At 64.9% G+C, this 27474-nt stretch overlaps 1 protein-coding gene across 1 annotated transcript; it reads left to right on the top strand.

The window, feature by feature from the left end:
- Positions 1–14574: 14574 nt before the first annotated feature.
- On the top strand, positions 14575–27241 carry FAM120B (family with sequence similarity 120 member B; the record flags this gene model as incomplete). Its single annotated transcript, XM_084228778.1, has 9 exons — positions 14575–15729; positions 16239–16419; positions 17893–17994; positions 19499–19671; positions 19985–20077; positions 22790–22996; positions 23737–23845; positions 24792–24884; positions 27186–27241. 9 exons carry the CDS (start codon positions 14575–14577, stop codon positions 27239–27241), a joined length of 2169 nt encoding a protein of 722 aa, XP_084084904.1.
- Between the last annotated feature and the right edge of the window lie 233 nt (positions 27242–27474).

Raw genomic sequence — 27474 nt, 5'->3', positions numbered from 1 at the left:
AGGAAGAGTTAGGGTCCTTGTTCAGAGCAGCAAAATGAAAGACTTCCAGGCAACAAATCTGGTGTTGGTCAAACATGCCAGCTCACTTGAAGCGGAGGGGGAGGAGGGAGAGGAGGAGGGAGAGGGAGGGCAGGGGCGGGGAGGAAGGGGCGGGTGCAGAGGGGCGGGGAGGAGCCCGAGGAGCACCGCTCACCGAGAGCGGCCGTGTCAGGGCCTTGACCCCGCGGGCGCAGCTCCTGCTTTCCGCGCGGTGCCCCCGCCGTGGCCACTGCCGCTGCAGGGCGCGCCCAGCCAAAGGCACACACAGACGTGCCCACACTCGACGCGCGCGCCTGGAGCTCTCTGGCTGAAGACCCACTGGGACCTCGGGCCCTTCACCCACGCCAGGAAAGAGCAGCCCGTGGGCAGCGGAGCTGACTTATATTTAGATGCTGGAGGTTCCCCTCGCTCAAAGGCACAGTCGCCCCCCGCACCCCCAGGTGCCCCGCCAGGCCCGCAGTCCAGCTTCTCCCTGCCCCAGCAGCCTTTCAAAGTGAGGGGTGGCGCAGGGCTGCGGCTGGGCAGAGGCGATGGGGACAGGACGGAAGAGATGGTCAACCTGGGCACGCCCTGGGCCTCTGCCTCCTAACCCCGCTGCGGCCCAGGTCTCCTGCCGCCCCCCCCCCGCCCCCCTGAGGGGCCACAGCTGTCACAGAGCCTTCGCGTTGGTGGTGGGACTGGTGGCCTTGCCAGGAAGGGAGGACGGTGCCCCAGCAGCCCCCGCCTGGCCCTGCTGTTTCGGGGAGCGCTGCACTGGGGACACGCCACCCTCGGGGTGTGGAGCGGCGCGGCCGCAGGCCTGCACGAAGTTGCAAAGGCATGTGCTGATTTGCATGAGAAAGGCCGAGTCGCGTGGCTCAGCTGGCGGCCCCAAGCGCAGATGACGGATCGCCCCTCACCCCGGCAGCCCCCCTTCTTGGGCCGCGCCGCGCTTCCCCCCCAAACCGCGCATCATCTGCTCCGGGCTGTCCTGCCCTCATCTCCATGACAAAGCTCTGTTTACCTGGCCCGCCCCGGCGGCCGCCTTTGTCCTGGATCAGATTACCCGGCAGCTGCTCCGCCGCCCCGCGCACCGCCCGAGCGGCCCCTCGGAACTTTCCACCGATTGAACGTGCCGGGACCGGGCGGGGGAGGGGCGGGGGGCGCTAGGTGGAGGCCGCTGGCGGGGGGGGGCGCGATGCGCGTTGCGGGGCGCGGGGCCGGAGACGCGGACGGCGCCCCGCGGGCTTCCTGGAGGCGGCGGCGCGGGCCGCGCGCCGGCGACGGGGCGGGGTGCGGGGGCCGCGGGCACGGGCGCTGGGGCCGCGCGGGGGTCAGCCCGGCCTCCCCACGGGCCCGCGCGCGGCCCCGCCAGCTGCGCCCCCTGCCCCGGGAGGGCGCCCGGGCCCCGCGGCGCAGCCGCCCAGGTCGGCGAGGCGGGGCCGGGCGCCCCGGGCCTCCGCAGCCGCGCGCGTCGCACCTGGGCCCGGCGCCGTCGGGGGCGGGGGAGGCGCCGGCGCCGGGGCCCCGGGACGCGCCGGCCGGCCGGGGGGCGCGGCACCTGTCGCGGGGCGCGCGGGCCCGTCCGTCCGTCCGTCCGTCCGTCCGTCCGCGGCCGTGCGCGTGGCGGCGGCTCCGAGCCGGCGGCCCCCGTCACGCGGCGCCGCGCCCCCGGCCGCGCGTGGGGCGCCCCCGCCCCCAGGGCCCCCAGGGCCCGCCCGGCCGCGGGGCGCCGTCCCGCACCCGGCGGAGCCGCGAGGAGGCCGCGCTCGCTCGCGCCGCCGCCCGCCCCCTTTCTGCGAGCATCTGCCCGGGAAGAACAGATGTGGCACCTGCGGTGACGGGCCGCATATGCTCCGTCCCATTCACGGGCATTCAGACGCGCCACAATGAGCGGCCTTTGTGCGCGGCCACTAAATATATTAATCTGCGCTCCCCAGAGCACGGGCTGTTTAATTTTTCACCAGCAATAACATCTGATCTAATCCTTAAACCGGCTCCCAAAGCCTCCCTCCGCCCCCCTCTTTCTCCTTCTGCCCGCCCCGCCCCCGAAAACGTGTGAAGCTATTCAGCCTCCACCTGTTGCCCGCGCTGGGCGTGGGCTCCTGCCACATCTGACGTGGGCGCGGCGGGCGGGCGGGCGGGGCCTCGGCCGCTCTCGGGCCACATGGGCACAGCGCGGGCATGTTTGTCAGGAGGAAAATAAACACAGTGCAGAGCGTGGCTCCCCAAATGTTGTGCAAACAAAGAGGGGTAATTATTAAACAGCCTCCAAGCCGCCCAGCACACCCAACCTTCCCTGGGAGAAGCGCCTGGGAGAGCCGGCCGGGCCGTGCCTGCTGTTGGTCGGAGCCCAGGGTGGTTATAAACACGGTCAATAGGCCACACAGCCAAAAGGTGACATAAATCTCAGATGTAAGACTTGGATTTTGTTAGCGATCTTGTGGCACGACTCTTTCAGCGTGGCCCCCCCTATTCTGTTTTGACTTGTTCTCAGCCACAATGCCTCCTTTAGTGCCATTGTGGGCGTCACAATGCAGACGGACATCAGGCTGTGAATGAAGACAGAGGCCGTTTAAACAAACCAAGCTCTTTCTTCCCTTCCCGCCCATTGTAATATGAATGGCCCTCTGCGTTCTGCTGCTAGGAGACCGGCTTTGCAGAGCCCGCTCCAGCAAACGGGCCGGGCCAGAGAGAAAGGGACCCGATAAACAGCCTAAACATTGGAGGAAAGAAGAGGCCAAATGTAGGCAAGTGTTTTTTCACTTTCAAATCAACACGTTTCTTCCTCGCAACCGTCCTCGAGCCCACGTCCCAGCCCTGTCTCGCTTCTCGGCAGCTTCCTTCCCGCTGACGTTTTAATTCCCACTCCATCCCTCCCTCCGCCGCCTCCCAGGAATCGCCCCTGAGAAGCAGACAGCCCTGGGTCCCCTGGGTCTGTTTCCAAAGGAAGGGGGGAGGGTTAGGGATGTGGGGGATGCACGGTGGGGGCGCTGTGACCAGCCCTGAGACAGACTTGAAGTCCTTTCAAAATGTCAGCTTTGGGCATTTAATGCCAGGTATGCAGGGCAGGTGGGTGAGTCTGGAGTTTTCAGGACTGGTCACTGTGACTTGTTTGGGTCTGAGCTGAACCGTACCTATTAACACCTGGAGGCCGACGGAGGCAAGAGACGTAGCCCCTTCCGGCCGGCCGGCCAGGGCCCAGCCAGGCCCCACGCTTCTCTATGGCCACAGCTGAGTCACAGGCCGCCCCTGACCCCACTGTCCAGCTTCTCCACCACGCTCGCCCCCGGCGGCAGCGACAAAGCCCCTCAATTCTCACCACCCACTGGCCCGGGGCTGGAGGCCACAGGGAAGGTGGAAGCGCGTGACAACACCAGAGAGAACAGCCCTTCTCCCTTTTCCTAGACTCTGTGTCAGGTCGGTACATCTTCCTTAAATGCTCGACAGACTCCACCAGCGAGGCCATCTGGGCATAACTTTTTTCGCGGGGACATTTTAATTCCATGTAATAAATAAATAAAGGGCTTAATGTACACCGAGTTACTCAGACTTTTTATTCCTTGGTCAGGTTTGATGATTTGTATGGTTCAAAGGAATATCTTCATTGAGTCTAATGCCCAGACACTCGCTTAACCCTTTTGTGCAGGGAAAGCTGCAACAGCATCGTCCTTGCTAGGGAGGATGCCGGTCTTCTCTCTGGCCCACCACTGCAGGCCCATCAATTCTAGCAATGTGACCACCGCGAGCCGGCCACGCTGCTCCCTGCTGCCCGGGGTGGAGACAGGCCCCTCGGCCTCACATGGGCCTTTCTTTCAGGGTTCCCCATGCCCTGCCTGAGTGTCCACTGTCTGAAACAGCCACCTGGTACCTTGTGTCTACTTTTCTAGTTAGAGCGGGAGGACAAACTGCAGGAACATTCCTTCGTGGGCAGGAGCTGAAAGAGCCAGCATCCTTTCGGCTGCAAATAACAGGAAACTGGAATTCGATACTCTTAGCTATGAAGAAGATTCCTTTTCCCATCTTCTCGGTGTGGATTTTTGGCTCACTGCATCATCAAGGTGCAAAGTCCTCCCCCTTTCTTGCCCCCACTCTTGGCCTATTGGCTTCAAACATGGTGGCAGCCCCGATGGGTTCCAGCAGCACGGGCACCACAGAGGCCAGCAAAGAAGAGGATGTCTCTCCCCATGTGTCTCCTTCCATCACACCACACACCGCAGAGCGGCTGCATGGGCATCTCCCAGGTCAGTCAGCACGTCCTGAGGGTTGAGACGTTCTTGTTCCCCAATCTCTGGATGGTAAGCTGTTCTCACAATCTGAGCGCTTTCAGTTTTTGATCAAAGAAATTCAGCTGAACTCACTAAGTGAAGACCAATTCCAACTAAATCTTGAACGCTGTTTCAAGGGTCAATCTGTTGCCAAGAGAAACCTGTCCCCACCCTCCCCTTCTCCTGGTCCCTTCTCCCTGTTCTTTCCTTCCTCACAGTCGACGTGGAGTCTTCTCCTCAACAATTCACTCTCTCTTCAATGGACTCCCTAACCCTGCAAGGTGAGGCTGGAACTCTTTGCCCGTTTCCCAGACACATGCCCATGGAAGACCCTCATCCTGCGGGAACAGCAGCGCATCCCCGGGGCTGACTGGCGCTGACCCTGCTGAAACGGATCACTATTTATAATGGAGGCGCTGGTGATGAGTGTTCTCTTTTCTGTATCATTCCATTGTCTTTACTGACTCAACAGTTGCTGAAGTTATTGCTTACTGACTTTTTCATTACTTATCACCACATGCTGAAGATGCCCTTTTAAAATATCCACACACGGGGTGTCTTGTGGGTGTCTCTTCTCCAGGATACCTCCTGCTTCCATCTAGATGGTTTCTGCCTGTGTCCTGCATCTCCTCCTTCCTCCTTGCTCGAACTCCCTGCTGTCTTGGCCCTAAATAGTCTCTTTCCTGACTTTCAATTTCGAAGAAAATCCTCCACTCCGTCTCTGAGTTAAAGGACTTGGTAGATAATATTTTTGAGCTGCACGGCTGAAGGTAGTTTACCCTCGAACTTAACAAACATTTCAATTGAGAGAACTTCATGTCAGAGCCACTGTGCTCCGATGCCGAAGTTAATTCTCCACGGCAAAGCCCAGCTCCTGGAGGGGCACTGAGAGTTTCCTGCCGCTGACTTCCAGCCCCTTGATCTGATATTTTACTCTTGTTCTAAACTACAACGAAACTAGTTTCGCTCTGTATCAACTTCCAAACCTCTTTTCTTTCTTGCGGGAATCCTGAAACCCGACGGGGCCGCGCGCGGCGGGGCTCCCAGGTCTGCGGCCCTCTCGGGAGGAGGGCGGGCCCGCGGGGTGGGGCGTCTTCCCGCGCTGCTTCTCGCGCCGCTTCGCTCCCCCGCGGTCGTTCCTGCCGCGCCGTTTCTCGGGCGCCCGCCTCCGAGTCTTCTCATTTCCTGGTTCTCTCTTCCCTCGCCCGCCGGGGCTCGCCGTCCCGGGACGGCTTCCTGGCGTCAGCACCGAGGTCCCCGCTGCGCCCTTCCTGCCTCCGGGGGCGCCGGGGCGCAGGGAGCTCCCGGGAGCCTGCTGGCCGCGCCGCCCGGGCCCGGCCGCCCCTCTCCCCGGCCCCCGCGACCCCGACGCTCTGCGTCAGCCCGTCGGCGACGCGTCGCGCCGCCTCGCGCCCCGGGCCGCCGCCGCCGCCGCCCCCCGCGGTCTCCGAGGCAACGGGCGCCGCGCCTGCGCGGACGGGCGCCGGCGCGCGCTCCCCTGCGCCTGCGCGGGCCGGGCCGGGGGCGGGGCCGGGGGCGGGGCCGGGCGGGGGCCGGGCCGGGCCGGGGCGGGGCGGCGGGCGGAAGCGCGGGCGGAAGCGCGGGCGGAAGCGGGCCCGGCGGCGGCGGCGGCGGGCTGGGCCGTCTAGGTAGGGCGCGTCGGCGGGGCCGGGGCCGGGGCCGGGGCCGGGGCCGGGCGCGGGGGGCCGCGCTGCGGGGGCGGCGGGGCGCCGGGTCGGGGCCGCGCGCGGGGGCCCCTCGGGGCCGACGCCCCCCGCGCCCCGCGGCGTCCCCGCGGCGCTGTGGGGCGGCCGCTGCGCGACGGGCGGCCCCGCGGGCGCGCCGGGCCCGGACGTGGCGTCGGAGGTGCCGGCGCCGCCAGCTCGAGGCGGGGCCGGCGGGCTCTGCTGCGGGTTTGCGGCCTCCGGCGCGGGCGCGGGGGCTCCCCAGGCGCGCGGGGCGGCGCGGGCGCGGGCGCGGTGAGGGGCGGCGGGGGCCGGGAGGTCTGCCGCGCCGTGGGGGTAGCTCCCCGCCGGGCCGAGCCCGCGCTGCAGAGGCCGCGGCAGCTGCACGGCGCGGCGCCCGCCGCCGCCCCACGAGGGAGCCCGGCCCGCTGTTCCTACGGCGCCGTGAGCCGGTCTCCGCGCGGGCTCTGTCGGGGGCGTCCCGGGCGCAGACTCGGGCTTCTCAGGGCGCTGCGGGCGCTCGGGTGGCTCCTGACCGCGGCGCCTGCCCCCAGGACCCGCCAGTAAACACCAGCCGGAGAGGCGGCGTCGGCCCGCCCGCCCCCCTCGCCTGGCCCTGCCCCCCAGCGCCCCGCGTCCCTGCGTTGCCCGCACACCCGCGGTCCCCGAAAGGGGCCGTTCCCGGTAGTGCTGCAGCCGCGGGGGCTCACCCCGGTTCCCGGGAGCTCGGGGGTCTTACAGAGGGGTCGCTGCCAGCCGGGGCGGGGCCGGGGCTCTTCAAGGAGCAGGTTTCTGGGCACTCCACCTTTGCTTTTTGCTCATTAAGCACCAAGAGATCCCGTTCAGAATGACGGCGTTTCTAAAATACAGTGTTTCTCTGCTTTTTTAGTGGCAACATGATAGAAACTCTCCCTGCGTGTTTTGAGGAACCGTCCAGGCGCACCCCATGTCTGGCTCATCAAGGCAGGGACAGCCACTGCCCCGTCCCTGGTGGGGTCTCCTGTCTCAGCCTTGCTGCCCAGCTTCGGGGCCTCCCGCCTGTGCCGGCCCTTGGCTCCTCGCTAGACCTGAGGGAGGAGGTCCCTTGTGAACAGGTGCCCTGCCCCAGCTCTCCCTGGTGGCCTTCTGTGTGCCAGGCCTCCCTGCTCCAGCCTCCAGTGGCCAGGACCCTCACTTTGGGCTTCACCAACCTGAACAGGGCCTCTCAGAGCCATGGGGGTCCGGAGTTCTGGGTCGCTGCTTCTGTCCTGATGCTTTTGTTGGGCCCCTGCGGTGGACGGGCCTCGAAGGAGAGCGTCAGGGTTCAGCATGGGCCCTGGCTCTGCAGTGATGAGGCAGGTCTCAGCGCTGACATGCGGCCGCCTGTGGGGGAGGGGCCTCGAGAAGGGACCTGGGCTGCAGGGCTGGGGGATGCCAGTGCCGCCTCCCGTCAGGCCTCGCCTGTGGGCCTCAGCGGGCTGGTGCGCCTGCAGGAGCTCTCCCTGCCTCCTGGGCTGTCCACAGAGAGAACCAAATTGGAGTGAGCTGTGGACTGGGGGCGCCTGGGGGGTGTAGGGGAAGGCCAAGTGTGGATGCCCTTTGTCCGTCTGCAACCCCTTTCTGCCCTGACCAACCCACTCCTTCCTCAGGGTCTGGGTCCTTTAGGGGACTGTGTTTGCTGCTGTGTCCACAGCTGCCTGCATGGGGCCTTTCGCACAGGAAGTGCTGGGGGACGTGGCGCCAAGCCTGTCTTTGCAGTGAATTGGACTCCGCACCCTTCCAGTGTTAGGGCTCATCCCCAAGGGACGCTGGGCGGCGGCATCTTTCTCATCTGGCCTGGCTGCAGCAGCCGCCCCTTCTTGCTCTTGTGGCAGCACAGGGCCTTGCTATTCCCTTGTTTGAAGAGCACATTTAAAATAAAGTTGCAGGGCCTCCCTGGGGGCGCAGGGGTTAAGATGCAGCCTGTGAAGCTACTCACAGCCTCTGCAGCACAAGTTCAATCCCCGGCCAGGGAGCTACCCACATGGCACAGGAGACCTCTCCTGTCTCCCTGCTGCTCCCCTTAGCAGTGTACTTCGGTGGATCCGCCTGTTCTGCTCCCTGCTCTGTCTCTGGGGAGTCCTCTCACCCGCACACCTCTGGCCTGCACCCCAGCTCTTGTATGCATAAGTAAAGTAAATCTTTAAAAATGAATGAAATGAAGCTGCAGGCTAAGATACCTAAGAGCATGGGCAATTTAAGCACCTTAGAAATATCCACTTAATAACAAAGACGCCTCAGACTTGAGGCTGCTGCGCTGCTTCCCCTCCCTCTCCTGGGCTGCGCTGCCCGGCTGGACCTTGGCCGGCTGGGGCTCCCGCCGGCAGCCCTGGGAGCATGGCCCTTCCTCCGGCCTGCAGTGGCCGTGGGGCTGCAGTGCAGGCTGAGGAGGAGGCCGGGGCTGTGCCATTGTTGGGGAGCCCCAGAGGGACGGGGCACCCTTGCCACGACTCAGCAGTTTCCTGAGCCGCTCTGGAGCTGGTCAGAGGCGCGCTGGGGGCGCCCCCACGAACTCAGGGCCTGACGACCGCCTGGCAGGGTGCTCAGCCCGGGGGATGCGAGAGGGCGTGATCCTGGGTTTTAAAAACACGGGGAAGGTTTTCTGCAAAGAACACGGCCGCTTTTTTTTAAGATTTGTTTATGCCACGAGAACTGGGGTACAGGCAGGAAGTGTGGGGGGTGAGAGGATTCACCGGCGACAGAGTGGGGAACAACAGGCAGATTGACTGAAATACACTGCTGAGGGGAACAGCGGGGAGACAGGAGAGGTCTGCGCCATGGGGGTGTTACAGGGCAAACCCCGATATAAAATGGGGCTGCCTGACCGTGGGTCCTCACCCACGCGCTTCAAGGGGACTTACGAATGCTAAACTGCAGACACACACAAAAGGTTGATAAAAGGTTTATTTACAAGGGAAGGGGAACTGGGGAAGGAATAACTCCGGGAGAAAAAGGAGATATGTTCATCAACGCGCGCGTCCTACCCGTCCCGCTGACCTGGAATCCCAATGACCCGCCAGCCTGGCGAAAACCTAGCAGGCCTCATGGCGAAGCCAGCGACCCCCCGGCCATTTGGCCAGTTAAATACTCAAACTGAGAGCCTTGTTGCTTAACTCCGCACTCAGGTCCTGGCAACTTCCCTTTGGTGATCATGGGGTTCGTGGTTCCCAGCGTCGTGGGGGTGGCGTCTACAAAGCCTGTATGGAGTTTGCTCAGGACGTCCTGTCCCCCCGTCAGGGGTAGCTCCCTGGCCGGCCAGGATCGAACCAGCACTGCAGAGGCTGCAGACAGCTTCACAGCGTGGCGCTCAACCCGCTGCGCCACTGGGGAGGCCCAACACAGCCGCTTTTGAATCAGAAGAGAATTCTTTTACAGTTACGTTGCTAATGTTTAAAGCTAGTTTATAAAACCGTAGAATAGAATCACCTAAGACTTAATGGCTCTTTTATGGCTGTTTTAAATTTTGAGGTACTTAAAATTTTTGGGTTTTTTATCTATCTTTAATTTTTTGAATTTTTTAATCTCACCTTTTGGCCACCTTTGTGTTGTTTTTTTTTTTTTTAGAGATTTATTTATTTATGCTACAAGAGCAGGGGTACAGACCAGAGGCGCGGGGGGTGAGAGGACTCACCAGAGACAGAGTGGGGAGCAGAACAGGCAGATTGACTGAAACCCACTGCTGAGGGGAGCAGCGGGGAGACAGGAGGGGTCTGCTGTGCTGTGTGGGTTTCTCCCTGGCTGGGCTTGAACTCGTGCTGCAGAAGCGGTTTGCTTCATAGTGTGGTGCTTAACCCCTTGCGCCGCCAGGGAGGCCCTAACTTGACCACCTTTGTACAGTGATGTTTCTCAGATGCGACCCCACCGCCAGCACCTGCCCCGCCCCCTCCTCCGCGACCACTCGCCTGCTCCTGGCTGCACCCTGCATCTGTGGTTGGCCATGAGCTTGTCCTTCTCCCAGATGGGGACCTGCGCTCCTGGACCGGGAGACCAGGCTGCCCAGCCCTGGGGGCAGCTGCGGGCAGGTGGCCAGGCAGAGCCAGTCGGGAGTCCTGACTCTGGGACCTGTCTCCCCGCCAGTGTCGGTGGGCGCCCCGGGGACACACTCCAGCCGGGGGTCGCCCAGCTCATTGTCTCTTCCTGCCTTCCAGCTCTGCCCTGTGTCCCCGGTCACAGCTGGGACAGGAGGGGCCTCGCCCAGGTTGCCGCACCCCTGCGCTGGCCGGCGTGTTGTTGGTGGAGCGCGGTAGGCCCCCGCCAGCGCGTCCGCTCTTGGCTCTTGGGGCTCCGAACACGATTCTGCCGCCCTCTGACGCCAGCTTCCATCTACCCCTCAGCTCCTGGAGGCGGCCCCGGGTCTGCCTAGCGGGCATCGGTGTGAACTGGAGGCGGAGCCAACCTGTGTCCCCCGCCCTTTGCTGCCCCCCACATGCCTAGGGACCCGCGCTCCACGGTCGAGAGCCCAGGAGTGGACTGGCTCCCGCAGCCCGTCATGCCCTTTCTTCAAGGCTTTCGTCCGGCTGGGCAGATTTTACTAAACCAGGCAGTGAAATGCTTGATGAATAAGTTAGAATAAAGTTGGGTCACGACGACCCACGAGGTAAGCCTGTGGAACCTCGCTTTGCGGGTTAGAAAGGCACAGCCCGGACAACGGAGTGACGCGGTGCTGCTCTGTTCTCGACCCTCCTCCTGTCGTGGCGCTGCTGCGGTGTCCCTGGGGCACCCCCAGCTGCCGCGTGCCTGGCCAGTCCCGAGCCTGTCTCACAGGCTCTGGTGGTGGAGGTTGTCCAGGCAGCCTGAGACTGGACGGCTCATCTGTCCCCGGCTCTTTCAGCATCTCGCAGCTGGCTTTTTGCTCTCATTTGAATAAACGTCTTTGAGGCGGTGGTTTTAAAGAGAAAACCACCTGACACTTGTTGAAACAGTGAGCGGGACTCTGCTCCAGACAGCTGTGGGCGCCGGCCTGCCGCCTGGAAGGGGCTCAGGTCCACGGGGCGTGTGAGGACAGCGGGGCCTGAGCCTGAGGTGGGTGGGGCTCTGGCTGGCTGGAGGGAGACCCTAGCGGGGGTCTCCTTAAAGCTGGCCCAGCAGGAGCGAATGCAGAGGCCGGAGGCCAGGCTTGGTCGAGAAGCAGGCTCAGGGGTGTCTGGCCAGTTTGGTCAAGGAGCATGTCCAGGGCCCGGGGAGGCGCCTGCGTCCTCAAGACCAGCCTGTCCCAGCACCACCGTTTCCCACCCTGGCGCTTCATGGGCCGTCCTGGAGCCCTGCCGGCTGGACCGGCTGCTGCCCTGGGGCTTCCCGTCCCTGCTCTTACCTCACTTTTGGGGCGCCGTGTCTCCCTTCTAGGGGCCGCGGGGAGGAGAGGAGATGGCGCTCCGAGCCGGGAGCTGGCCGGGGCCTGGACGTGCTGGCTCCGCCCGTGAGCAGGTGACCCAGGAGGCGTCATCCTGGCGGCTGTGCCCCAGGCTCGGTTGCTGGCTCATGTCTGCGCGGGCGTCACGGGTCAGTCGTAGCCATTTTCCCGTGGGGACAGGTGGTCACTGTTTGGTGAAGAGCAGCCCACGCTGGCGCTCCATGTCTGTAGGACGAACACAGCTTTGCCTCTGACTCAAAAAGCTTGTTTTAGCCAAGTCTGGCCCCAGACGTGTCTGGCCAGTGCCTTCCTGACTGCCCAGCAATCCGCGCTGGCCGGGCAGGTCCCCTCCGCTCTGGGAGCTGCTCTTTGACCTGGGGGCTGGGTGTGCCACGACCCAGCCCTGACTGCCCAGTGAGACTGGAGGCGCCCTGGCTGTGGGGAGGCGTCTGCCAAGACAGGCCGGGCCGTCGCCGTGGGGCCGGGAGGGAGCGCCGCCTCGCCCGCAGCGTCACTGGAGTCTGGCAGGGCCTGCAGGCACAGAGCCCTCCTGGCCGGCCGCGCCATGCTCCTGCTGTGCCAGGGTGTCTGGTGTCTGCAGCATCAGCTCCTGACCTCCCCCCACCCGCCTCTGCGGCCTTCACTCCTGACCTCAGTGCTGGCGCCTGGCGCCCACACTAGCACCAGCACCCCCGCCCCCCCCACCCCAGCCTGCCCAGTGCGGCTCTGTAAGCAGCAGCAGCCACGCGACAGGCAGGTGGAGCCAGCGACCCTAACGTGTGTCTGTGATCACGGGCCATTTCCTTTGGAAAGTGAGAGGCTTCAGAGTGTGCTCCTCACAGTGGGAAGTGCAGGCGCAGTGAGGAGGCCGGGAAACAGGTCCACCGCAGCAGGCCCGGCCCCGCACCTGTACCCTTGGACTCCCTGCTGGGCCCAGAGCCCAGGTCTCTGCCGCCCCCAGACGCCACAGGAGAGCGAGGCTGCCAGATGCCCCCAGGGGATCTGTGGTTCAGAAGGCGAGAAATGGCCGTGTGGAGAAGCCACCCGTGTCTCGGCAAGAAATGAGCCGCTGTTGCTGCGGTGAGACAGGCGAAGCCCCGAGCAGAGCACAGTGGTGGCCGAGTGTTACTCGTGGGGAGGCAGAGGACGCCGTCTGGGAGGCCGAGTCTGCAGTTGCAGTTTTAGTAAAATTAGGCTTGCAGCAAAAATCCCTTTTCCTCGGGGCAGGACGGCAGCCCCCATGCGGCCGCTGCTCAGTGGCCACACTGGTCCTCTGTCCACTGTCCCTACAGCTGCGTGCGTGTGTGTGCACAAGCGCAAGGGTAGGCATCACCGTGTGTGTGTACAGGTGCATGCATGTGTGTGCGCACAGGCACGTGTGCCAGCGTACATGGGGGAAGGCTTGAGCACCTTGAGCAAGTCCGCCACCAACCCTGGAGATCCCCAGCACTCCGTGCTCTCTGGGCCCTCACACCCTGCACGCAGCCTGGTGAGGTCCATGCCATGCAGAAGGGAGTCAGAGGGCACGGACTGGCCTGTGGCACATGGACGCTGGAGCTGTGAGGCCCACCCTGCCCGGCCGTGGAGCAGACAGCGACTGGGGGCTGTGCTGGGAGGAGCACTATGGAGCTGGGCTGAGGACCCTGGGGCCCGTGCTGCCCGCTGATGAACAGGGCTCGCCCAGATTTCAGTGCAGTCTGTTCTCCATCCGCTGGGCCCGCGCGTCTGTCAGCCCTGGCAGCTGGGCAGTTAACTCCAGGCTCTCCTGTGGGGCCCGAATGCAGTGTCTTCTTCAGAGGTGGCCCCAAGAGGTGCCCTCCATCTCGAGGCGCAGCTGACAGTTTCCCGCCTTTTTTTTTTTTTTTTTTTTTTTAAGAGTTATTCATGGGCCTCTCTGGTGGCGCAGGCGGTTGAGCGCCGCACTGTGAAACTGTCCGCAGCCTCTGCGGGGCGGGTTCGATCCCAGCCGGCCAGGGAGCTGACCCACATGGCACAGCAGACCTCTCCTGCCTCACCCGCTGCTCCCCTCAGCGGTGCATTTCGTTAAATCTGCCTGTTCTGTTCCCCACTCTGTCTCTGGTGAGTCCTCTCACCCTCCCACACATCTGACCTGTACCCTAGTTCTTGTATAAAAATAAATCTTTTTTTAAAAAAAGGATTTATTCATGCACACAAGAGCTGGGGTGCAGCCAGAGGTGTGGGGGGGGTGAGAGGATCACCAGAGACAGAGCAGGGAACAGAACAGGCGGATCCACTGAAATGCACTGCCGAGGGGAGCAGCGGGGAGACAGGAGAGGTCTGCTGCGCCTGTGGTTTGGCTCCCTGGCCAGGGGTCGGGCTCATGCTGTAGTGGCTGCGGGCAACTTCTGAAGTCGGAGGGTGCTGGCCTGCAGCCCGGGCCATCCTTCTGGTGGCTGCTGCTCCGTGAAGGGTTTGTGTGTGTCCATCAAAGGATGTCCAGTTCCCAGGGCGTCCAGCTGCCCTCGTGGACTGCTCTGTCCGCCCTTGCTGCCCGGCCTACAGGAGGCGCCTTGCCCCATGTCTGCTGCCGAGCGGGCCACTTCTGGGCCACCCTCTGGGGTTTGAATCAGCGGCTCTTTGTGTAGCACCTTGTGCGGTTTTAAACATTGAGGGTGGGAAATTTTCTGTTCAAAGTCAGCCATTCACCACCTCAGATGTTGCGTCTAAAGAGTAAATGTCAGGGTGTTTCCTGACTCTTTCTCTGAGGGGTGTGGGCTGGAGGGCGCGTCCAGCACAGCAGGTGTGCGCCTGCAGCCACCGGCACCTCCTTCGGGGTCCCCGACCCCGCCACAGGCCGCCCAGCCCCGGCCTCGTGTTCACATCTGTGCAGCCGTGTGCACTTTTGGGCCAACTTCCTCTATTCAGTGACGTTGTTTTGAGAAATATCCAGTTACTAGTATTGATTTCTCTGGGGGTATTAAAAATAACTTCCGTTTGACTTCTAGACGGGAAATACTTCTTTGAAAACCTCACACGTGACTGGAAGTCTTTGGCGTGCTCATAGCCCACGTCCTCCAGGGTCGTGACATCACTGTGTCCTGGAAGTTCAGCTCAGGTGGCTTCGACTGTGCTGCTTCTGGCTGCGGGGCCCCGGGCCAGCCCCAGGGGGATGAGACTGCTCGAGGACAGAGCGCCGGTGCGTCCGTGCCGGCTGTGACGGCGACGACGTGTGGCCGCTTGCTCACTCTCCTCCCCAGGCCCTCCCAGAGCCGTGATGGGCGTGCGAGGATTGCAGGGCTTCATCAGCAGCAGCTGCCCCCAAGTGTGCATGGTCGTGAACCTGAGGGAGCTGGCCGAGCAGCACCGCAGCAGGCACCCCGGCTGCACGCCCACCATCGTGGTGGACGCCATGTGCTGCCTCAGGTACTGGTACACCCCCGAGTCCTGGGTCTGCGGCGGTCAGTGGCGAGAGTACTTCTCTGCCCTGCGGGACTTCGTTAAGGCTTTCACGGCCGTGGGCATCAAGCTGGTGTTCTTCTTCGACGGCATGGTGGAGCCGGGCAAGAGGGAGGAGTGGGTGAAGCGGAGGCTCAAGAACAACAGGGAGATTGCCAGGATCTTCCAGCACATCAAGTCCCGCAGGGAGCAGCCCGGCAGGAACATGTTCTTCATCCCCTCGGGGCTGGCCGTGTTCACGCGCTTCGCCCTGCAGAGCCTGGGCCAGGAGACCCTGTGCTCCCTGCGGGAGGCCGACTACGAAGCAGCCGCCTACGGCCTGCGGGACGGCTGCCTGGGCGTCCTGGGGGAGGACACCGACTACCTGATCTACGACACCTGCCCCTACCTCTCCGTCGGCGGGCTGCGCCTGGAGCGCCTGGAGACGCTCATGCTCTGCAGGGCCCAGCTGTGTGGGGCCCTGCGCCTGCGCCCCGCAGACCTGCCCCTGCTGGCCTGCCTGCTGGGCAACGACGTCGTCCCCGAGGGCCTGTTCGAGAGCTTCCGCTACAAGTGCTTGTCGGCCTACACAGCCGCCCGGGAGGGCCCCGACAAGCGGGGCAGCACCATCCTGGCCGTGGCCGACCACATAGCCAGGGTCCTGCATGCGCAGCAAGGCGAGAAGCGGCTGGAGGAGCTGCTGCCGCTGGGGGCGCACGCGGAGCTCTTCTACAAGGGGGTGGCATCCTACCTCCTGCCGGGACAGCAGTCCCCGTGGTTCCTCCAAGCACCCGCCGTCCCCACCACCCCCACCGCCACCGTGGACCCGCAGGGAGCCCCCGTGTGTGCAGACCCTGGGCCCGCACCGCCCTCGCCTGTGGGGGCAGCACCCCCGTCCGAGCTGGAAGCTCAGGCCGCACAAGAGGAGCCCCAGGACGCGGAGCACGCGGCCCAGCAGCCGGCAGCCATGGTCTCGGACCCCGACATTCTAAAGGTACGTCCGGGGGACTCGCCAGCCCAGCATTTGGGGGTCGCAGCTGCACACTGACACGTCTGTGGGGAGGGGGTCTCCAAGCGGGGGGTTGCGGTCTGGGCTCGACGTTGCCGCTGTGCCTTCCTGCCATGTGCGCTGCTGCCGGCGCCTAGTGTGGCCACCGCCGGCTGACATAGAGCCTTTCTTTGTGCTCCATGACCCAGGCCGGAGCCTCGAGCCCAGCGTGGGCGGGAGGGTCTGCGGTTGTCCTCAGGGTGCTGACCAGGGTGGTCACTGGGCCTGTGCCCCGAGGCGCAGAAGGGGCCTGCGTGGCCGCAGCTGGGGCTTGCTGGTGGGTAGACATGGTGGCCACTGAGTGGGGGAGGGGGAGGGGCGGGGTGGGTGGGGGAGGCCCGGGCAGTGGGGGAACGGGGCAGGGATGGGGCCTGGGGTTCCCGCAGCTTGGGTGCTTGAGTGGACCCCAACCCCGCGGGCCGCATTGGGGGCGCACCGTTGTCTGCACCTGACAGGTGGCCCGAGAGCAGCACGTGCGGGGTGAGAGCTACCTGGTGTACAACATCCTGAGCCGCGGGGAGATCGAGTGCAGCAACACCTTGGAGGACGCTCTGGACCAGGCCCTGCCCAGCCAGGCCTTCGTGTTCCGGCCTGTGCGCCAGCGCGTCTACGCGCTCCTGCTGGGCGCCGGCGCGGGTGAGAGCAGGGCGGGCTTCGGGTGACTCAGCTGCGTGTGCGGCGGCCCCGGCCCCGGCCGTGGCCGTGAGAGGCCCCAGACGGGACCTCACTCCTGGGGCCCTTCGCTGCTGCAAGGCAGTGTTGTTTTCCCTCAGATGCAGTTTTCTTAAACTAGTCTCATTAAGTCGAGTAAGTTTCTGTAGAAGCAACCTGGATTCTCCCTCAGCGTCTGCGTCGTGGGGTCTGTCTCCTCAGCTTGTCCCAGTGGCGCAGCAGCACCGGCCAGCGGGAAAGGCGCCTGTGTGGCCGAGGCCAGAGGCTGGAGGCCCTTTGACACCAGTGTCACGAGAGCCAGTCCTGGACCCCTCTCAGGAAGGGTGGACTGGAGCGTGGCGGAGGGCTCCGTGGTGCCGGCCAGCGGTGCCCGCACTTGCCAGCACTCTGGCCTGCCTGGCCGCCACGGGGGCCAGTGAGCAGGCTGCTGTGGGCTTGGGTGCTGACCCGGCCCATGGGGTGTCGGCATGCATTTAAAACAAGCTGAGTGGCCTGTAGAGTACCCCGGGGCCCAGCGCCATGGTGTCCTGCCCCAATGCATGCATCCCCCGGGGCCCACCCCAGGACAGCAGAGAAAACAGCGCAGGCGTCTTGGGAGGTACCCTAGGCGGGCAGTTGCTGCAGGCAGTGCCCCGTCTTCCCAGGAGGAGCATGGGAGGAGGCCCTGGGGGGACAGGCCAGCCGACGGGACTGCCCGGTTTCCGTTGGGACCACACGGGGTGGAGAGAGCAAGGCCGGAGGGAGCAAGTCTGCATCTCTGCGCGCTGGGCAGGCAGCACGCAGGTGGTCAGCCTTTCTCCCTGCAAGCTGCAGGCTCAGCTCCTGCTGCGGTTCTTGACGTTCCGGAGGGTAAACTAAGGCGGGCCTCACTGTGCGAGTGTTGTGCTGCTTTCAGAGCTCGTGCAGGGGGAGCCTTTGGAGTCAAAAAGAACGGTCAGGAGCTCAGGGACCGGCAGCCCTTGGGCAGCCCGGCGAGGTTGTTCATCCTCATGCCTTGCACGGGCTCGGGTGGGAGAGCAGCGCCTCCATGGGCTGCATCTGCAGGCAGCGGTCGCCCAGACCATCCTTCCAGCCACGGCCTCCCTGGCCCTTGTCCTGAAGGAGGAAGCTAAGGCTGAGTTTCCCGCAACAGCAAAGGACCCAACACACAGAAGCCCCAGAGTCTCAGTGTCCCCCAGTGCTTTCTGGACAGGGGGCCCACGGGGCTGCGCCGCGGGACTGCTCCTCACCCCCCCCCCCCCCGCAGCCCCACTCCGGGGCGCCGGTTCATTTCAACGAGATCAGGAACCCCAGGCTGGGGGCAGCGTTGAGTGGCCGAGGCCCCCTTAGCGACTGGCCTGGACACACTCACTGTGCTGTCCGCCTTGGGGCCCCATGGGCAGGGCTGGGGTGGTGGTGCCGCACCCCGGCCTCGCCCCAGCCCACTGTCCTCCTCAGATGGCTCCGGCGCCTGCCCCGCGGTCAAGGAGTGGTTCGTGTACGCAGGCAACCCGCTGAAGCAGCCGGACCTCGTCAGGCCCCTGCAGGTGAACCTCCCAGGTATGGCGGCCGTGGCTCGGTGGCATCTGGTCCTTGGCTGTGGGGCCGTCTTGGTCATTTCCTCCACGCGGCCCAGCCCGGGCCGGGGCGTCTGGTCCCACTGAAGGGACCGCCCAGGGCTGAGGCGCGCGCTCGGGCCCGGAGGAGGGTGGGCTGCGGCTGTGACTGGGAAGTGAGTCTTCGTTTTGCTAGAGGTGAGGGCAGGGTCTGGGCAAGGAGGGGCACGGGAACTTCTGTGAGTTTCTGCGTGGAGACGAGACAGGAAGTCGGGGAGTTTCCAGCAGGGGGGGAGACACGGGGCAGGCGAAAGGACAGGGTTACCTCAGTATCGGGAAGGGGGAAGCGAGAGTCCCCCAGGGAGTAGAAAGGCAAAAGCCCTCCGTGGGGACGGGAGCCCCGCCCTCAGCGGCACCCCTGGGCCAGCCGGCTACGGCGCCCAGAGCCTCCTGTGAGGCCGCCCAGGGCCTCCGCCGTTGCGCACCACCCACCGCGCCCCGTGCGCGTCCCTGTGACCGAGCACGCGCTCTGGGCCTGGCCGGCTGTCCCCTGCGCGGCACGCACCCCTGCACAGCCGCGTCCTGTGAGGGGTCTCGGACTAAGCGGCAGCAGAGCAGGTGACGCGGCTCATCCCCTCGGGACGAAGGATGGTGGGCTCTCTGCTGGGGGTCCTGTCTCAGCAGGCAGCAGCCTGTCCTTGTCGTAACAAGCTGGGGACGCTCGTGGCGTGCGTCGGTGATTGTCCACGGTGCCTTGTGCGGGGCTGCGGGAGTCGGGCAGCCTCGGGGTGACCAGGGCGTGGGGCGTGGGGCTGGGTGGGGATGGACGGCAGGGAGAACCAGCGCTGTGGGGCCGCGTAGGGGGCGGGTCCTGGGCCGTGGCGGGCAGGTGGAAGGGCCCGAGGAAGCACCAAGGTCATGGGGGCTGGGGCTGGGGCAACGTTGAGGCTGGTGAGTCCATGCGGGCTCGGGGCTCAGCCATCTGCGTGAGCCCACAGTGACCCGCTGGCACGGCGGACACAGCCCGGGACACGGTGCCGGTGACCAGACGCCACGGCTCAGCCTCTCGCACAACCTGGGAGGCATCCCCTCTGCTCCGCCTGTGGGCAGGAAGGCTGGGGACACCCCACGCCCAGCCCGGTGTCTGCGGCCCCTGCTGCGCCTGGCGCGTGGGTGTGACACGCACTCGGTCCTCCCCTCTGGGAAAGCGCCTGGCAGAGCCTGAGTGTTGACCGGCACGAGGACGGGTTGCGGGCCGGTGGCCGAGTGCCGTCTGGGCCACTGCCTGCCCCCGGAGCACGTGGAGACGCTCTGGAAGCCCCTGGTGCCCCTGCTTCCCCTGCTTCCTGTGCTCAGGCTGCAGAAACGCCGCCCCCATCCCTGCCCCGGAGAGTACCGGCTGTGCCCCGCGCTGCTGCCTGCAGATACCTGCCCGCGCTGCTTCCCGCCCCTCTAGCGCCGGCGCGCTGCCCACGGGCAGCGACAAATGGACACCCCTTTCTGACTAGGGGGGGCACCGGATCTGAAGCTGCTGTGGCTGAGCCAGGAGCCCGAAGTGCAGGCCCAGCGCCTGGATGCCCTGCTGGCCTGCTTCGACCTGTCGTCCGCCCGCGAGGAGCTGCAGGCGCTGGAAGGCCCCTTGCAGGCCCTGTGCTGCCTCCTGATCTACCTGTTTGTGCAGGTGAGCTGGCCAGTGGGGGCCTGGGTGGAGCCGACTTGGGCCCATGGCCGGGGCTGTTGGAGCCCCAGAGGCGCCTGCTCTGTAGGTGGGCCTGGCCGCCCCCTCGTGGCATGAGGCACCCAGCACTGCGGCCTGTGCCCAGCTGGGCTGACGCTGCCAGGCACAGGCATCCACACCCCTGTCTGCTGGCCTGGGCAGCTACCTGGGGGCCCGGGGGCTGGCCAGACCTCTGCGCCCCACCCTTGTCTGCTGCGTGAGCGCAGGGCCTTTGGGCACCCGTCATGGGGCTCACACTGGCCTCTGCCTCCCACAGGTGGACACGCTGACCCAGGAGGACCTGCACGCCTTCCTGGCCCAGGCACTGTGCCTGCCAGGGTGGTCCACAGCACAGCTCGCGGACCTAGAGGTAGGCAGCAGCGTGGCTGCGGGCTCGTTGGGGCAGGGCCCATGTCCAGGGGCCAAGGTGTGTGCAGTGGTGGCTCTCCCTCAGACAGCAGCCCCGGATCCTGCAAGCTCCAGGGGGCCCCGGCTGGGTGGTTCTGCTTGGACATGGGCACCCATGCAGCAGTGGTGGGCTGGGGGCAGGGCTGGAGGGTGGAGCTCTGTGTTTGCCCAAGGCGGGGGTGGTGCCCAGGTGGCCCGAGGAGGAGTGGGCGGCTGCATGAGACGAGGCAAGGAGGGCCGAGGCGCCAGGTGCCGGCCCCGGGATGGCCATGGACACCAGGGAGGGCCGGGGGTCCTTGAGCTTGACCACGGGGGCCTGATGCTGCAGCTCCAAGTGGCGCCCGTGAGGGCCTCGGGCCAGCACTGTCCAGCGTGTTCCCAGGTTGGACCCCCCCATGGCTGTGACACAGTTCCCCGGGTGGTGGCGGGACCTGCATCGGGCCAGCGTGGGGTCGCGTCGCTTAGAAGTTCCCGAGCATGGGCCCGCCGGTGCCCCTAGTGACCAGGCACCCCCAAGTGGATGCGTGACCTGAGCTGTCCCTGCTGAGCGCTGACCACGAGAGGCTGGTCTGCGGCCGCTGCTCCTGTGCAGACGCGCCGTGCCCGGCAGGAAGCCCCACACTCACTGTCCTGGCTCCACGGCCAGGCCCCTGGCTCCTGCTCCAGACGACAGCCATGTTTGTTGGTGGGTTTGTCCCGGTGGATGAGCTGAGGACTCTGCCGCACGGGCGGCCCCTCCGTCCCAGTCTGTGTGCTCAAGGGGCGGGCTCAGGCTGCGGGGGTGAAACCAGTTAAGGGCCGGCCATGTCCCATGGGGTGCTGGTGAGGGCGCTGACCCATGTCCCCATGCTGGCCACCTCGCCCGCCCCTCAGCACCTGGTCCCAAGCGGCGAAGCCCCAACCCTCATGGCCGCCCAGTCGCCCTCTGGTGCGGAGGGCGGAAGGGCTGCTGGCATCAGGGCTTTCAAGGCAAACGAGCCTCAGAGAAGAGGCCGCTTTGGGGAGGACAGCGGCCGGCTTAGCACTTGACAAGATTCAGCGCCTGCTCACGCGTGGTGAGAATGCTTGTCACGGCCTCACTCAGGTTGCTGGGATGTCTCTGAGGACCCACAGCTGACCCCTCACGGCCGTGGCCAGCCACCCCGCTCTGGGGCGCTCACAGCCCTTTGGCCGCAGCGTGGGCCTGGCCAGGCGGGAAGGCAGGACAGAGGCCGGCAGGTCACGAGCCAGAAGCAGAACTGACTCCTTACAGAGCAAGTCGGGGATGACCCCAGAGCTGCCAGAGCTCGTCACTGTCGGGGGCTAAGAGGCCGACACGCAAAGTGGCTTCACTTCTGCTAACGGAGATGCCGAGAGGAATAGCATCAGCTGCCATGTAGACAAACCCCAGGCGTGGGCCCAGCATGTCGGCCAAGAACGGCAGCGTGCTGGCGGGAGGAGCAGTGAGGCCGGTGGGCGGAGAGCGCAGGCTCGCTGCCGGGAGCCCCGGGAAGAGGGTGCGGCGTCCCACGGGTCCACGAGGCCTTTGTGGACGAGACAGGCCCCCGGAGTGTGTGGGGAGGGGAAGGCAGCAGACGGCGAGGACGGCCGGGCCAAGAGCCCCGTGCGCATGCCGCCTCCGGCTCTTGGTGCTGGGGCAGTCGAGCGCTGCAGACAGAGAGGAACCCGACCTTCACCGCGCACCTGCGTTGGCGTTCATGCAGAGAGTACTGGACTGGATGTAGCCTTGGGATCTGGGACCCGCCAAGAATTCTGAGACCGCACAAAAGCATGATCCATAATTGAAAGAAGTGGATGAGCTGGACTTCATGGAGTTCAAGGCCGATCCATTAACAAGGTGCAGGCTGGGAGGACCTAGGCGCGGGGGGCAGGGCCTCACAGGAGTAGCTGCAGGAGGGGGCGTCCCAGCCGCACCGGCCACCGGGCCACGCAAGTGACAGCTGCTCCCAGGCTTCGCTCTTGGTGACGGAGTCAGGCGCGGCGACAGCCGCGTGGAAGGTGGGTCGCCAGCCTCCCTGGCTGGGGGTGTGGCTGTCACTGTGTTTGTGACAGCAAAGGCGGGGATGGCCCGGCTGTCGCAGGGGAAGCTTCAGTGCTGTCCACGAGGACCAGACGGCGAGGACGGGCTCGCTGTCCCCCACAGCTGGGACGGGGTGCAGGGGCGCCGCTGAGTCCTGTCTTTGTGATCTTGTTTATTTTGTGACTGACTTTATTCCCAAAATGGCCATGCTGTGGAGATGAGGAGGATACGCTGGTGCCAGGCTGGCGCAGCGGGGAGGCCTGTGTGGTAGCCCCCATGGCCATGGCGCTGCGAGGAGCGCATGGAGCCACAGCGTGTGGCTTGGTGCGGCCAAGGTGTCCTCAGGCAGGCAGGCCCGTGCTGGGTGTCTGTCCCCGTGCAGAGGGGCCGGGGCTGCCCAGGAGGCTGCAGCAGCAGAAGCTGTTCGGTGCAAGCGCCTCTGTTTGCAGACCCTGGCCCTGAGACGGCCTCTGCCCCTGAGCGGGAAACGCGAAGCCAGAGGGCGCACTCCGGAGAGGGCGTGTGGCCTCTGCAGGACGCTCGAGGACCCTGGCCAGTCTCAGGCCCCTTTCTGTTCTGCAGCGTGAAGGGGTGGCAGGGTGGCAGGGAAGGCCCCTGCCGCATATGTGCCCACGCGCCCGCTTGTCTCCACAGCTGGACCACGTGGACTCCAGGGCAGTGCAGCTGGGCGCCCTGCTGATGCGCGGCCTCACCACGCTGGTGCTGGTCAACAGTGCCTGCGGCTCCCCCTGGAGGACGGGCCACTTCATGCCCTGGCACCTGTTCGACGGGAAGCTTTTCCACCAGAAGTACCTGCAGTTGGAAAAGGGCTACACGGCGGAGGAGCTGGTGGAGCAGAACGTGAGTCCCCGGCCTCGTCCAGAAACAGTCAGTCTGGCTCAGGGGCGAGTGCGGCGGGGTCTTGGCCTTGGCTGGAGGTCACAGGTCAGCCATGCTGCCTGCAGAGGCCCTGTCCCAGGGGCCTCCTGTGAGGGCATGAGCCCTGGCCGGGGGACACAAACCCGTCCCTTCCAGGTGACGGGGCTCCTGGGCCAGGCCGCGCGGCTCCGACGCGGTGGGTGGGACTTGGGACCATAGGCCACAGGGCCTGCCGGCACCCACCGGGTCCAGACCCCGAGGGGTAGGCTGACCGGGGAGGGCACCCCAGCCTCTGCCCCCTCCTTGGATCAAGGCCGGCCCCAGGTATGGACCCTCCTGCCAGCTGCCTACTCTGGCCCATCCTGGCAGGCGTGGCCGGTGTTCAGGGTAGGGCCTGCTGCCCCATGAGGAGGACACGTGAGGCTTTCCCCTGTGTGCAGCGCCCTGAGGTGGGAGCACCACAGGAAGGACAGGGGTGAGCATGGCCTTTTCCCCTGGTAGAAGGTCTTGACTGCTGCGGCATGACCGGCCCTGTGGGGACAGGGCAGGTGCGGAGCCCACAGTGGGAGCCCAGCCAGGAGCTGGTGCCGCCCGCGGGCCGTGTGGTCAGCACCCAGGGCCAGGAGACCTGGCCGGGAGGCCCTTTTCAGCAGCATGGTGGGGAGGCTGGGCGCTGCTGGGCAAGGCGGGGGCGCGGCTCTGACGCTCGGCTCCGCCCACAGAGGGCTCGGCTCACCCAGTTCCACGCTCTGAAGTCCGCCGTGTGCAAGGCCTGCGCCAAGGAAAACCGGCGCATCGTGAGCGGGCAGCGCTGGCGGGCACACCACACAGGTGGGCGCAGCCTGGGGTGGGGCCTGAGGGGGAGAGGCTGGGTGGGTCCCCGTCCCTCAAGACTCTTTCCAGGTGGCTTCAGGGCTGCATCCCACAGTGGCCCCTGCAGCCCATGGCCTGGCCTTGCTGGCCCACTTGATAGCATTTTGGTTTATTACAATATAAAGAAAATAATTTAAAAGGCACAAGGACCCTTTCACGCTGTTAGCTAGAGGAGCAGGTGTTGGCGGCTGTGGCTCCGCTGTCTCTGCCCTCTGCCCGCCGGGCACTTGCTGGACCTCACCGAGCGCCCTGCTCTGAGCAGCGAGCAGGCTCCCAACCCCCACCTCCCCCCCACCTCCTCACGCCACCCCCATCCCCTCCCCCTCCCCCACCCTCCTCACCCACTTCCCCGCCCCCTCCTCCCCCCCTCCCCACGAGCGGCGCCACCCCGCCAGGATCACCCAGGGCCGTGGGCCTGTGTGGACAGTGGCCAGCTGCTGGTGTCCCAGCTTTGTTCAGTCCTGCCAGCCGGAACGTCAGGCTGTTTTTAAAATCCCCTTTAAATGTGCCACGACCCTCTGGTGTTAAATCCTGGCAGAGGCAGACGGTGGAAGTGCCGGGCAGGGCCTCCAGGAGGGGGTCTTGGACCTGGCCGGTGGCGCCAGGGAGTCTTGCCCACTGGTCTGTGGGCTCCGCGGGGCCAGGACATCCTGCTGGCCGAGTGGGGTGGGGGCACCGGCTGCCAGGCAGATGCTCCTGCCGCCCTCCCTGTCCTCGCCCGGCGCAGTCCCGGGCAGCAAGGAGGCAGGGCCCGTTCCCCGCCTGCCCTGGGTCCTGGCCCAGAAACACACGAGCTCCACGGGTCCTGTGATGGAGAAGGGGGCGGGGCCGCCCGCTGCACCCTCAACGCGCCATCGGGGCCAGCTCTAGAGGCCTGCTGACGTCCTGACCCGTGTCCCCACAGGGCGGTGGGCACGACAGGGGTCCAGTTCCCACCGCACGAGCTCCGGGCACAGCCGGTCCAGCCCAGGACAGCACTGGAGAGACCAGGGGCCAGGTGAGGCGGTGGCCGTGCCGCAGCGGCGCCCCCGGGCATGCTCAGAGACGGCGTGTGGGGCGAAGCAGGAGCCTGCACGAGCCGCCGCGGGAGGAGGCAGGAGTGGGCAGCCCCTGGGCGCTGCCGTCTGCCCCTTTGTCTGCCCAGTCCCCAGCCCTCGGGCAGGGGCTCCTGGTAGCAGCTTTGGGGGCGCCAAGCCTGTGGGGCTTGCTAACCCACGGCGCCTCACACCAGTGAGCCACGTTCCTTAGGGATTTGAGACCCAAAATGGATGCTTTCAAAGGGCCTAAACGTACTTTTTACTTTGGCGACTTCAGATATGTAGACTTCAGATATGTAGACTTCAGGAGCCCCCAAGTTGTCGCCTGAAGTCGAGCAGGTCTCTTGCATGAACTAAACCAATGTTTCTGGGTTTACCTCCCTGCGAGTGGCCCCTGCAGGTGACCTGTGCTGCTCCCGAGTGTTTGTAGGGGGCCGTGAGTGCGGGGTGGCACGTGGTCCCCTCCCCAGGCTGCACACGCAGGTGTCAGCAGCTCCAGTCACCAGAGTGCGGGCTTGTAGGCCAAGGCCTTTCCAGGATGGAGGCCTGTCCAGAAGGCTCCAGATGTCCGTTCCGACCTGTGGCCTATGGGGGCCCTTGGCTCGGGGAGCTGTGGACGTCTCAGCTGCCTAGCATGAGCTCCTGGGCAGAGGGCCCCCTCCTGTAACCCTGGGACAGCCCTGAACTCCAGGAGCTACTTGGAACTCAGGGTTTTGTTGGCCTGGATACCAGGCCAGGGACCATGTTGTGGCCACTCAGAAGCATAATGTTACAGGACGAGACAGCACCCGGGACCTCCAAAACCTGCCCGCTTTAGTGGGCTCTGCCGCTCGCTGTGTGGAGACAAACATGTTCTGTGCATCAGCCTTTAACAGAAAATGACTTTTAATACAGCGGGTGCACAATGGAGAGAAAAATAGAGTCAGATGGTTTCCCACAGAGCTCCCAAGGTCACCTGTCCCCTGGTGGGCAGATGCCTGGCCAGACAGGTCGGCCCAAACCAGAACATTGAAACCCAAAATCTTGCCCCACCATCTAAGGCCCCTACTGGGGACCCCCCGGACAGGGCAGGAACAGGCAGGGCTGGGAGGGAAGGAGCGAAGTCAAACCCCAGTCAAGGCAAAGGCCACCCTTGCCAGCCTCCCCTAGGGCTCTCGCCGCATCTGTCTCTGCCAAGTGTCCTTTCCGGGCCCCTTGTCCCCCATGCAGGCCCAGGGCCCAGAGGCCAGTGCGGCTGCTCCTGCTGGCTCTGCGCCACGCGCCGCGCCTCCTGCTCTCTGCTACCTCTCCCCTCTGCCAGCTTCCCTCCTTGGGGGCAGGGATCCCGGAGCCGCCCCTTCCACGGACCTGTTATAATAAAACCAGGATGCCTTTGCAGCTGGAGGCTGGAAACTGCCTGGGGGGGCTGCACCCCCAAGGAAGTCCCTACCCACTGGGGAAGGCCTCAGTGAAGTAGTGGAGGGTGGGGCTGAGAGCTCAGTGTGGGAGATCTCTGATTAAATGCAAACTAATAAATGCTGATTTCTATCAGAATGCCGAATTTGGGGGCGGTGGGGGGGGTTTGCCTGCTCCTCTGCAGCAGGTGGGGCCTCCTCGGGCATTTCTGGGAAATGCAGCCCCCTTAGGAGCACACTGCTAGGGTCAGGCTTCTGCTTCTTGTCCCATCACTGCAGCTAACGGCCACCTCTGCCTGCCACCATGGCTCTGAGTGTCCCTTTCAGTACCGGCACCCTTGGGGTAGCAGTGCGGTCTTCTGGCTAGAGTTGTTGCCTTTTCCAGGACCGGAAGGGCAGGGCTCCTTGTGAGTGAAAAAGCTGGAAGCCTCATGGGGAGCCTGGTCAGTTACTGCTAAGGGGTGGGCCAGGGGAGGCCTGGCCTTCCTGGCGGGCACCTCAGCACCTCTGGGCCCTGCTGCCCCACAGCTGACAGGAAGGCAGGTCTCTGTCCCCCGTCGCTGTGGCCCCTGGGAGGCAGCCTGAGCTATGGGCAGCCTCTTCTGGGCACACGGGGGGTTGAGGCTGCCTTCTGGGCAAAAAAGGCCAAAAGGTGGCAGCTGTACTCAGGCGGGAGGGCCCTGGGCTGTGCCTGCAGTTGGGAGGCACGTGCGGGCTGGGCTGGACCTGACTAGGCTGTGGTGGGGCGCAGGAGCCGTGCTGAGGAGAGGAAAACCTGCCCTCCAGGGCAGCTTAGCCGGCGCATGCTGGGGCAGGACGGGCTCGCCTGTTGGAACGTCTTAGTTTGGTTTTCGTGTGTTGGTGCAGGAGGCAGACCCTACGAGCCCGACCAGTGGAGGAGACACTCGTCCTCGTCCGGGTGAGTCGCCCTATTGTCTCGAGAACAAATTGGGTTTACCCGAAATTGAGGTGAAATATGTCTTTGGCATAACTGGCATACCAAGCACCAAGCTTCGGATGGTATATCCTCCCAAGGAGGCCTGAGTTAGCTTTGTTTTAGGTAAGTTTGCTTCCTCCAGAAAAAGCGATGAGAACAAGATGCAGAGCTTGACCAACAGAGCACCAGGGCTGTGGGAGAGCAGCGGCTGAGGCCTTG

Source organism: Talpa europaea, assembly GCF_964194135.1.
Source record: "Talpa europaea genome assembly, chromosome: 2".
Classification (NCBI taxonomy): domain Eukaryota; kingdom Metazoa; phylum Chordata; class Mammalia; order Eulipotyphla; family Talpidae; genus Talpa; species Talpa europaea.
Note: the sequence above shows the minus strand (reverse complement) of the source record. Positions and strands in the feature narration are given on the sequence as shown.